The following is a 10,562-nucleotide window of genomic DNA, read 5'->3' on the forward strand; positions in this document are numbered from 1 at the left end:
GAGGCAAATTGACAGTGTCAGATTTCATATCGCGGCAAGCTGCAGCGGGGCCGGGGAGCAGGGATGTGGTCTAATAAAGAGGAGGCCGGTGTGTCTTAAAGGGATGATGGGAGCGTCTCTTGCTCGTGCATGTGCAGTTGCATGCAGATGTATGTCGGAGCAACATGGCCACTGCCCATGCAGCTGCAGTTACACAACCTTTGTGCAGACTGGAGAAGCAGCTGCAGTCGAGAGCCTTGCAGCGTGGTAATGGAAAGTGGTTGCAGTGACTAAGCCCCGGTGTGTCAATCAGGGATAGTACAAGCCTCTGGCTAGCAGCGCTCAGACGGGAGTGATGAGCGCAACGTAAGTGCCATATGTCAACCAGCAGAACCGGCCCGGAGACAACATGACTAACCCCTGCTGAGGATTAATGTGACAGCAAAGCCTTCCTGCAACATCCTCCATCATGTGTGTGTATGTGCGCATGTAATTAGCAATAAGGGAATCAGGAGAAATATATAAATACAAAAACACACACCTAATGTTGTGTGCATGGGTGACATTATTGCTTGTTTGCACAGCAGACTGGATTGAGTTTGCTTTGATGGTTGTCATCTGCCCTCTAGTGGCTGCACGGGAGACGTCGCCCACTTCGGAGGCGGACGGCAGCAGCGCGTTATATCTCACGGCCGACGTCCTGATACTGGCGCACGATGATGATCTGTATTGATTTTACAATTCTTGAATTTATTGTGAATGCTCCCGCGGCGAGGAGCTCAAAGAGGGAGATTCAATTAAGTACAGAAGAGATGAGAGAGGATTGCAGAGCATCAGTTCCTGGCTATAAGCCAGCCAGCCAGCCAGCCAGCCAGCCAGCCAGCCAGCCACACACACACACACACACACACACACACACACACACACACACACACACACACACACACACACACACACACACACACACACACACACACACACACACGGCCATATCAGTGAAAGAAAAGTGAGGACTGGCCTAAATGTCCTCACTTTGCATTTTGGTCCTCATTCTAAAAGGTTATTAACCCTTGATGGTCCTCATAATGATAGCAATGCAAACACACACACACACACACAAACACACACCAGAAGATCAGGGTTAAAAGGTCAGATGGATATATATATATTTTTTTTTAATCGTTTCCTCTCTCTGCTGGCCTGCCGGTCTCCAAAGACACAAAAATGACGCTTCGCAGCACTCCACATCTGCACATTAGCTCTTTTTGGGGTTTTGCCAGAAATCTTTATGGGCTTCAGTTAATGCACATGTGCTCACACACACACACACACACACACACACACACACACACACACACACACACACACACACACACACACACACACACACACACACACACACACACACACACACACACACACACACACACACACACACACACACACAGAGTCTCTCAGTGAGGCTGGAGGGGATGTTTAAAAAAAATTACACTAAATTAAGTGTAATGTAAATCACTTATCCATCTGTCTTAATAACCTTTGGCTGCAGCTTTTCCACTGCGACCCACTTCTGGCGATTTATTGTCTACCAGCTGCTTGTTGGCCGCGTGTGTGAATTATACAACGCTGCTTATAAAAGGCTATAAAGTGTAATACAGCCACGAAGAACTCAGATTCTCAGACAGAGGAAGCCCTGATCGATGAGTCCGGCCCTTTTTGTCCAGCGTGAAATACATCGGCGACTATCTGATGGATGGTCACAGAACGTAGAGCAGATATTTATGGTGACCTTATCTCACGCAACCTCTTTCAGGAGTCACATCGCTTGTTAATGTCACACTCGGTTCAGTCAATCAATCAAATGAAGCAAGAGGCAGGACTTTTTTTCTTCTTCAATTAAGTAGATTTATTTTCACATTTTATTTTTCTCTTTTAAATATCACCAGCTTTGTTTGAGGAATCAAATACATCAAATAACAGAGGGAGGAGAGGGAAGGGAGGGGGGGGGGTCACAGGAAGAGGCTCAACTGCACAGCGGGCCGAGAGGGACGGAGGTCTCCGGCTCTCCACAAAAGAAATGAAGACGGATCGGATGCTTCGTGTCGCTGTGCAGCAGACGGAGGGAGTGTGCTGGCTGTTTGTTCACAAACAGTTTGGAGAAAATGTTTGCAAATGTGAGCGCATGTGCATGTGCTTTAATGAAGGGAGGGAGGAAGGGAGATAGACACATACTGAAGCACTGCAATCACGATACAAAACAGACACACACACACAAAGACTTGGCTTCACTGGAGACAAGCAGTTTGATCAACTCAACGCGCCCGGCTTTACCTGAGTCGAGTTTACACTGAGGACGGAGCTCAGGTGACACAGGCCGGCGCTTAGACATGATGGGTTTTTTTGGAGGGGGATCACAAGGACGAAGAGGGGACATGGGGGTCGTTTTGCTTGCCCCTCCTCCACCTCCACCCGTCCCCTCGTGCATCATCGGTTAGCGAAGGATTCACCCAATGACCACGGTCGGTCGGACCTCCGATCTCTAGTGCAGAGTCACACAGGCACTTGAGAGAAATGACGAAAAAACACTACGACTTCCATTAAGGCACGACAGATAACGAGACTCTCACACACAGACACACACACACACACCAGTCTTTGGGACGAGAACAGCCTCCGAGTGGGCACGCCGCCCTTCAAAACAAGATGCACTTCCAGAAGAACTCTTTTAGATGCAGCTTCATCTCGCCTTCCTCCAAAACCAGATGTCCACTGTGTTAAAAACGAAACAGACGCTTCGACATCTCTGGCAAAGGATTGCTGAAATCTAAGTGCAACTCACGGTGGATTGAAGCAACGTGGCCGACAATTACCATTCAGTGCATGTCGTGTTTTTTGTTTTTTTTCTATAATCGTGATGCAAGAATTCGATTTCTACAAAATGTCTGCATAATTCTGGGATTGATCATCCGTTTTTTAACCAAGAGACTTAATTTTTTTCTGAAATGTACCCGAAAACATGAGCTAAACATCTTGCTTTACACTCATTAGATGAGTTATAAGTGTACTGTATGGTAAACAGCATCTGTTAAGTGCAATAATGTTAGTAACACTATTATTTCTGGAGAGGAACAGCAGGGATCCAAAACTGCTTCCACCAATAATACGATTACAAAACAAACTTAGCATTGTGGGGTTTAGATAGCTACACCATCAACTGCGTTACTGTAATATTGAATGAGGAAAAGTAAAAATATATCGTTTTTAAAGTGAGATAAGAATATGGAGTTTGAAGAAAATACATTCGAATGCCTCCATTACATTTACCAAAAGATAACAGAGCAGCTTGGTAGAACTTTTCCATGATTTAATGAAAAGGACAACGCTTTTTAGTGCATTTCTATTCTTTTTCTCACTGCCAACAAATCCCATGTAAACTTTAAATACATTGTTCTGTCTCCAAATACTTCCTGGAGATGGAAATCTTTGAAACCTATAGTATTGTTAACGGTTGACTGGCACTCCAACGGGAGGGAGTTGGCGAGTAGTACGAGGGATTAATTTAAACTAGTGAAGGTCCTCGTGTGCCGTTCACATCGTAACGCCTTCAGGCGGATTCATGATTCCTGGATACATAAATAAAATGGACTTGGCTTGACGTGCATGATGAAAATGTTTCGATTTGAATTCATCCCGAGGCGGTTTGACTCATCACGGCACAGGGGGAGAACGGGAAAAGAGATTTAAAGGAGAGGAAGTGCAGACAAATTAAAAAAAGGGAGAAATCTCTGTGTGTTATTTTTCTGGGGTTCATCTCCTCCCACGGTGAGTTTCTGACATCGGTCAAAAGACGCATTTAACACAAACACAGATTTGGGGCATTATTGAGTATTTGCAGTAGATGTATCGACGTGTGCTTTCTTTATCTTCAAGGGGAACTTAGTTTCAAAGGTCAGTTCACATCCTGTGTGTGGGGACTGACACACAATAGTGCACATGTTCGTCTTGATGGAGGAACAAGTCAACCATTGTGGGTCATTTGTGTGCGTTTAAAAAGCTGTGAGGCCCAGATGCAGAAGATGGAATCCGGCTTCAGCAACACAGACAACGCTCAATAGAAGTGAACGATAAAAGTATTGATGGGATTAGTTGACAATGAGAAAACTACAGAAAGTCACCTTTCCCTTCACCCTCCTCTGCGCCGGGCCGCAACTCCATTCCAGTCGGATGTCGCTGGAGCTCTCGTGAAGCTGCTCGGCCAGAACGAATTAGCACCGATAACCAGCAGAGGTAATTGGACAGACCACACACACACACACACACACACACACCAACGCACACACACTTTGTACACAACTGACAAACTCGCACTCGCAAATGCATGAGCGCATGCATACAAACAAAGCTCACACACACACAGAAAGCATGACGAGTCATTGAACTCACATGTAATCAAGAACGTGAATGTCATTGGCAATGTATGGAATACACACACATATATATATATATATCTCTCTATATATATAGCTTTTCATTTTAAATTGATTCTGTTCTTTTTCTGTCATCGGTTCAGATTACTGCTAGATTAAACTGAAGTTAGGTCTTCTCTCCTCTCACACGAGCATCTCTGAACTCCTCAAAAAAAATCGGCAACGTCGCTCCGTCTCACCCTCTCTTTCTCTCGTGAACAGACGGAGCGTTGGTGCATTAGTGTTACGTGTGACCAGTGTCTCTTTTAAACAAAACAAACGTCCTATACGCCACGTAGTTCACTGCTCTGAACGTGAGGGCCATGAAGTAGTGCACTAGAGGTACAGGAGCGTCGGTGGAGTCGTGCACCCTCTTCGGGGCGTGCAGAGGAGGCGAGACGCCGGCGTTTTAACTCCGCGGCACGAGGCCCTTCTTGTAGGCCAGCAGGCCGGCCGCCGCCGCCACGGACAGGAAGCCGGAGAAGCTCACGAGCTTGAGGAGGCCGCCGACCGAAGGCATGTTTCTCTCCCAGAAGCTGGTGTCGAAGGGGAGCGCTGGGACTTCCTGTTGGAGGGGGGGAGGAGTTTAAGTTGCATTTGGTTGACTTTTGGAGCATAGTTTTGGGCCCAGAAGCTGTCATTTAGAAAGATTTCCTCTCACCAGAGACTCGGGCTCCTTCTGCCAGATCTGACTCTGGTGGATTATATTCATGGCGCACAGGACCTGCAACAGAGCACGTCGGTTTGTTCAGTCAGAAAACGTCAAGATGCCGGAAACACAGACTCGCAACGGAGCGACGGAGCGCAGCACGTTTCCTCGCGAGGATTAAAAGCGATTTAAAGTGAAACTGAAAGCTGGAAAACCGCAAATATACTTGGTCAACTCTACTGCGATACGCCCTAAATAAATCGGGGTGTTTTCGCGGCGACCTCTGACCTCTCTGGCCGCTCTCTCCCCGGCCTGCACGGCGCCCTCCATGTAGCCGCTCCACTCGGTGGCCGTCTCCGTGCCCGCGAAGTACAACTTGCCGACCGGCTCCCTCAGCACCCTGCAGCCGGCGAGAAGACAGAGAGCATGAGGGAAAATATGGTTTCAGGCGATTTTGTTGTTTCCATCGTTTTAAAAAAAAGTGGCCTTTTATTAAAATGAGTCTCCACAGAGAGAAGTACTGCATGAAACCAGCTGAAAACACATTTTATTACAGCGCTGAACTGTTTTGTGTGAATTCATCTTTTATTTAAAAGCTGCAGTTCATTCTATTAGCACAAATGTGACGATGGATCAGTTGATAAAACTGGAAAAAAAAAGGAGCTTTAAACGGCGACTGAGTTTCAATGCTACGGGTTTTTAATCTTTTTTTTCATGGTCTTAATCGCTCCTCAACAGTTGCCTTTGAGCGACGAAACACTGTAATGTGACTGAATAACAAATCCTTCACTTTATCCTAAACCCAAGGGATGAAAGTGTTTGCCGGAGAGCGAAGACGACGCAGCACCGCGAGCGTCCGTGACGCACACGCCTCGCCCCCCTCCCCCTCCCGTGAGCGTCCGTCCTCCCATCTGTGCGACTCACCGGCCGTACTGGGTCAGGATCCCTGGGGGGAAGTAGGCCGTGTAGCAGCCGCCGGAGTACTCCTCTTCGCACCAGTTCTTCTCCTCGTAGTGCACCGGCTGACGGACACAAGCGGAGACGGGGGGGAAATGGTTAAACTATGAGATGCAGTTCCACTGCAGCAGCAGCAGGGGGCCCGTTAACTCACATGCAGCGCCTCCTCTGAGCCCAGCACTCTGGCGTAGATCTCACAGATCTTCTTCAACCTAAAAAAGACCAAACACAGTTTGGATGAAAGCTCGCGCCTGCAGCTCGGCGTGAACAGCTGCTGCGTTGTCTCCTACCTCTCCTCTTTGGTCAGCACCGATAGCTTTCTGCACTTGCGGGCAAGGATGAATCTGGAAGGAGCGACAGACGAGAGTTATAATCCACTAAAAATAAAATGCGCCGCCGAAGTAGTGAATACGCAGTCGTCGTGGCCTGATGTGGGCACAGTGTTCACACTCTTTCGGTCTGTTAATCTGGCATAACTCTAGATATTTAACCCGTTGAAAACTGTAGAACCAATTTTGGCTCCAGAGCTCGTAGGAAACCCCAAAATAATTTCAATACTTGTTTTTATTGTGTGTATTTGTACAGCAAAGTATGTAAAAAATGTGTGTCTGCCAAAAAAATAAATAAATTCAAAAGATATTTTGATCGTAACTATGAACATCCAGCATGATGTGAGCCAGATTCACCAAAAAAGCCTCCTGGAGCGGTCAATGAGACACATTTATGGAAAGATTAGGACCTAAAAAAATCAGAATCTGCGACAAAAATCACAACACAAAGTCTTGGCCTGTTAGGAAGGAGTTTCAGTCAAAAAACTGCATTGTTTGGTTCAAAAAATGAGAAAAATTACATATTTTATGCCAAAAGATTGTCTGAATGGGGCCTGCTGGGAACATAAATGGGCTCGGTTTCCAAAAAGGTTAATAGCCGTCACGTCCACGAACTTGGAGCACAGCGATAACATCATCTCATTAAATATGATCACCCCATGATGGCGGGTACGGTCCCGTCAGTCTTGGTGTCGTCCAGGGTCAGGCCGATGGGAGCTTCTTCCTCTTCTATCACCATGGAGCCGCAGAAACCTGGTGGCGCACGGGCGGAGGACGAAAGAGTAAATACACCACCACATGCTCCCTCTATTCCCCCCCCCCCCCCTCTCTCTGCGTACCCTTTTTCCTCCAGAAGTTCTCTTTGTAGTAGACCATGCACTTGATGACGGAGCCCATGGGCACGCGGTGGATCAGCTGGTTCCTCAGCGGCGGCAGCTCGGGGTTGAAGTGCATCTTCAGGTTGAGGCCGGGGGGCGTGGCCAGGACCGCGTACTTGGCCTGAGACACACACACACACACACACACACACACACACACCGGAGAGAGAGAGAGGGAGAGGTGATGCAGACAGTGCGGGCTGAATCACATGCGTGCAGGTTGGCAGGCCACCAGCAGGTGGCAGCAGAGAACAACGTTGCAGACGGCAGGATGTGATCCAGACTGATGGCGGGAGAGTGAAGATGTTAAACTCCTTCTCGTCTCTCCGGACTAAATTATGTCGCAATGTGCAAAAAATGCATGTGTTACTACACCAAGGAGTTTACAATGATAGCAAATAAGTACCATCACATTGCAAACATGCACAACAGTAAAGAGAAGTACTCGTTCTGCAGAAGAATGACTCTTTTTATCCCATGTATATTATAGTATTCATAGATAGTTGATCCTGATGCATAAGTTGTGTTTTAGTTTAAACTGTTGAGAAGCTTTGTCCGGTGGTTCCCAACATAAAGGTCAGGCCCCTCTTAAGGGTCACCACTTAGATCTGAAAGGCCGTGACATTATTAGAAGGAGAGGTTTTCCTTTACAAATCTGTTTTGGTATTTTGTTCTCATTTTTGCTTCATTATGAAATCCCTGTTTGGAGGAGGGGAGAAAAAAAAATGCATTTTTTTTGGTGTTACTGATAACTCGGACATGTGAAACGTGGCGAGGGGCCCAAACTAGATTTATTTTGTAAGAGGTCACTGTTTTAATCCTCCCCGACTCAGAGGAGGTTACGACGCTCGCCTTCGGCTTTTCTGTGAGTCTATCCACAGAGAAAATTGTTTTTTCCGAGAAAATCCTATTCACTGTGACTTTAACAATGTGCTGTATTTCATAACCGTACCATATGTTTTTTCTTTTAGCCCTTTAAGCACTCGCCCGAAACCCTAACCCCTTGTTTAAGTTGTGTTTACAGGTTGTACACGGGGATTATACACTATTGTAGCCCTGATACTTATGTTTAATTTCATATCCAGCATGTTTTCTTTTCGGGGGGTTTACACCAGGTTTATTTTGCTTACCCTGTAGGTCTGCTTGTCCAGCGTCTCCACCACCACCCCGTCTCCGCTCTGGTCGATCCGGTAGACCGGAGACTGCAGCTTCACTCGGTCTCCCAGCTCCCGGGCCATGCTCTCGCTGATCTGACTGGAGCCGCCCACGAACTTCCTCTCCTGCAGAGGTGGACGGAGAGAGCCGGGTGAACTGACGCAGTGCGGAAGCAAGCCAGACGGGAGAGCTCTGGTTTCTTTTCTTATACGCTCCATTTGCAAGTTTCATATTATTTATTGGGTGAAATTGCTTCTATCCAGTCTGATCCTTCACAGAGCACGCAATACAAACTGCATTCAAGAGTCAAGCCGGTAAGATCTGATGATTTATCCTTCTGTTTCATGCCCGTTAACCTCCGTCCACTCTCGCTCCAACGCTGCGGATTTAAACGGTTGAACCCGAACGGGAAAATGTGTTTTTCAAAGCCGATGCCAAGCAACAGCTGAATGATGGAGAGGACTGCGGGGGCGGAGAGTAAAGCGCTGCCAAAGCTCTGATAAACCAAATGAAGTAGACAGTGACCTTTCCCCATATGCTTTGTGTCAACACCTCTCTGCTCTCCCCGATTAGAAACGCATTGTGGCGCGCGCCGCTGTGTGATTTGGATGAATTCGCCTGCCAGCCGCCATTGAACGCTCTGAGCTCGACACAAATGGGTCCTGGCAGCGAAACAACAGCGAGTTTGTCTCGTTTGATTGAAAAAGAAGAAGAAGAAGAAGAAAAAAAGGGAGCGTTTTTCTTTTCAGCTTTAGAAGAAAATTGCTTTGAAAGCTCTCTACGTAAATCGCACCCAGACGACGACGAACGAGACGAAACAAATACAAAAATCTCCTAAAACATTGTCTCACTTTTAAAGAAAGGGGGTACACCGAGGCTTGCAAAGGTCGCTCCCCTATGGGTGCTGCTTTCTGCTCTTATTTTGCATGTTTTTCGTCAACAGATAAAAGGGGGCTCATTAGTCTTTTGATCATCCTCTGCTACCTTTCAGACAAGCGAGGCCCGAGATCCATTCAGTCAAAAGGTCCCGTTGCATCGGATCGACCGAGAGGGACGTTAAACATGATTTGAGCATTATCAGAGGGATTTCTCTTCCACGTGCCTCTCTGCTTTAAACACCAGTAAGCGTTACGTTGGTGTGCTAGCATTCAGGAAATGACAACAGAGCTGCTCCCTGTTTACCTCCACACAATCCCCCTTCCTCACAGCCCGAGGCAACAGGGACACTCTGTACTCGCAGAAAGTGCTCCGAGAAAACAGCTTTTGTTTTGGGCTCATGACTATGCGAGGTCGATCAGCAGAGAACTGAGGTAAACTAAGTGCTGACTCATGGGATCTCTCACACCTCACACTTCCTGGTTTGCGCGAGCGAAAGCATTTCTGGGGGCTGAGACTTCTTCAAAAGTTTGCCTGCAGATGGATTTCCTGGAAAGCGTGAAAGCTCAGCGGGTCATAAATCCAGAATCGTCATTTCGCGATTCCGTTTTTCTGCATCTCGCGTTCGCCTCCGACGCACTCAAAAGACCTACCTGTCCTCCGTTGGTGGTGGAGAAGATCCTCATGGTTCCTCCGCACTGCTTCACGTACCAGAGGAACCACAGAGCCGACACCTCGTGGGGTTCAGAGGTCACGTTCACGTTGACAAACAGCTTGGCGAACTGGAGAGCGGTTCTTGAAATGAGCGAGAGAGAGAGAGGATCAAGCGACAATCCTGCACAAGCTTCTGATTCATAAACCTGGAAATCTTTGAACGTGGAGCGTGTCTTTATTTACAATGTTTTTTTTAGACTCGTGTCATGAATGCATTTGTTGCACATATGATAATATGGTCTAAACAATCCTCTTAAATCATTTCATATATCGTAAAAGTCGGGTTACAAGCCGCTACTACTGTCGGTACATGTCCTCGCTAGCTCCCCGCTGTAGCCAGCTCGCGCCGCAGCTAGCTCTCCGCCCGCGCCGCAGCTTGCTCTCCGCCGCACCGCAGCTTGCTCTCCGCCGCACCGCAGCTAGCTCTCCGCCCGCGCCGCAGCTAGCTCTCCGCCCGCGCCGCAGCTAGCTCTCGGCTCGACACGGGGACACGGCAGCTAGCAGCAGCAGCGGGGAGCTAGCAGCAGCGCTAGCTTGCTACAGCGGGGACACCCATCGA

The 10,562-nt window shown here is 47.7% G+C and overlaps 1 protein-coding gene across 1 annotated transcript in view; it reads right to left on the bottom strand.

The window, feature by feature from the left end:
• Positions 1–1,898: 1,898 nt before the first annotated feature.
• The window catches only part of mao (monoamine oxidase), a 28,516-nt gene continuing 19,852 nt past the window's right edge, over positions 1,899–10,562 (bottom strand). The window contains exons 6-15 of the mRNA XM_068572911.1: positions 9,943–10,084; positions 8,389–8,538; positions 7,220–7,379; positions 7,037–7,133; positions 6,342–6,395; positions 6,206–6,263; positions 6,019–6,116; positions 5,383–5,494; positions 5,107–5,169; positions 1,899–5,010 (exon numbers count right to left, since the gene is read on the bottom strand). Of these exons, the coding sequence (XP_068429012.1) occupies positions 4,855–5,010; positions 5,107–5,169; positions 5,383–5,494; positions 6,019–6,116; positions 6,206–6,263; positions 6,342–6,395; positions 7,037–7,133; positions 7,220–7,379; positions 8,389–8,538; positions 9,943–10,084 (1,090 nt within the window). The 3' untranslated portion in view covers positions 1,899–4,854. The remainder of the gene's footprint in view (positions 5,011–5,106; positions 5,170–5,382; positions 5,495–6,018; positions 6,117–6,205; positions 6,264–6,341; positions 6,396–7,036; positions 7,134–7,219; positions 7,380–8,388; positions 8,539–9,942; positions 10,085–10,562) is intronic.

This window comes from Clinocottus analis, unplaced genomic scaffold (assembly GCF_023055335.1).
Source record: "Clinocottus analis isolate CAN_PGR_092001 unplaced genomic scaffold, fCliAna1.0.p SCAF_12, whole genome shotgun sequence".
Classification (NCBI taxonomy): Eukaryota; Metazoa; Chordata; class Actinopteri; order Perciformes; family Cottidae; genus Clinocottus; species Clinocottus analis.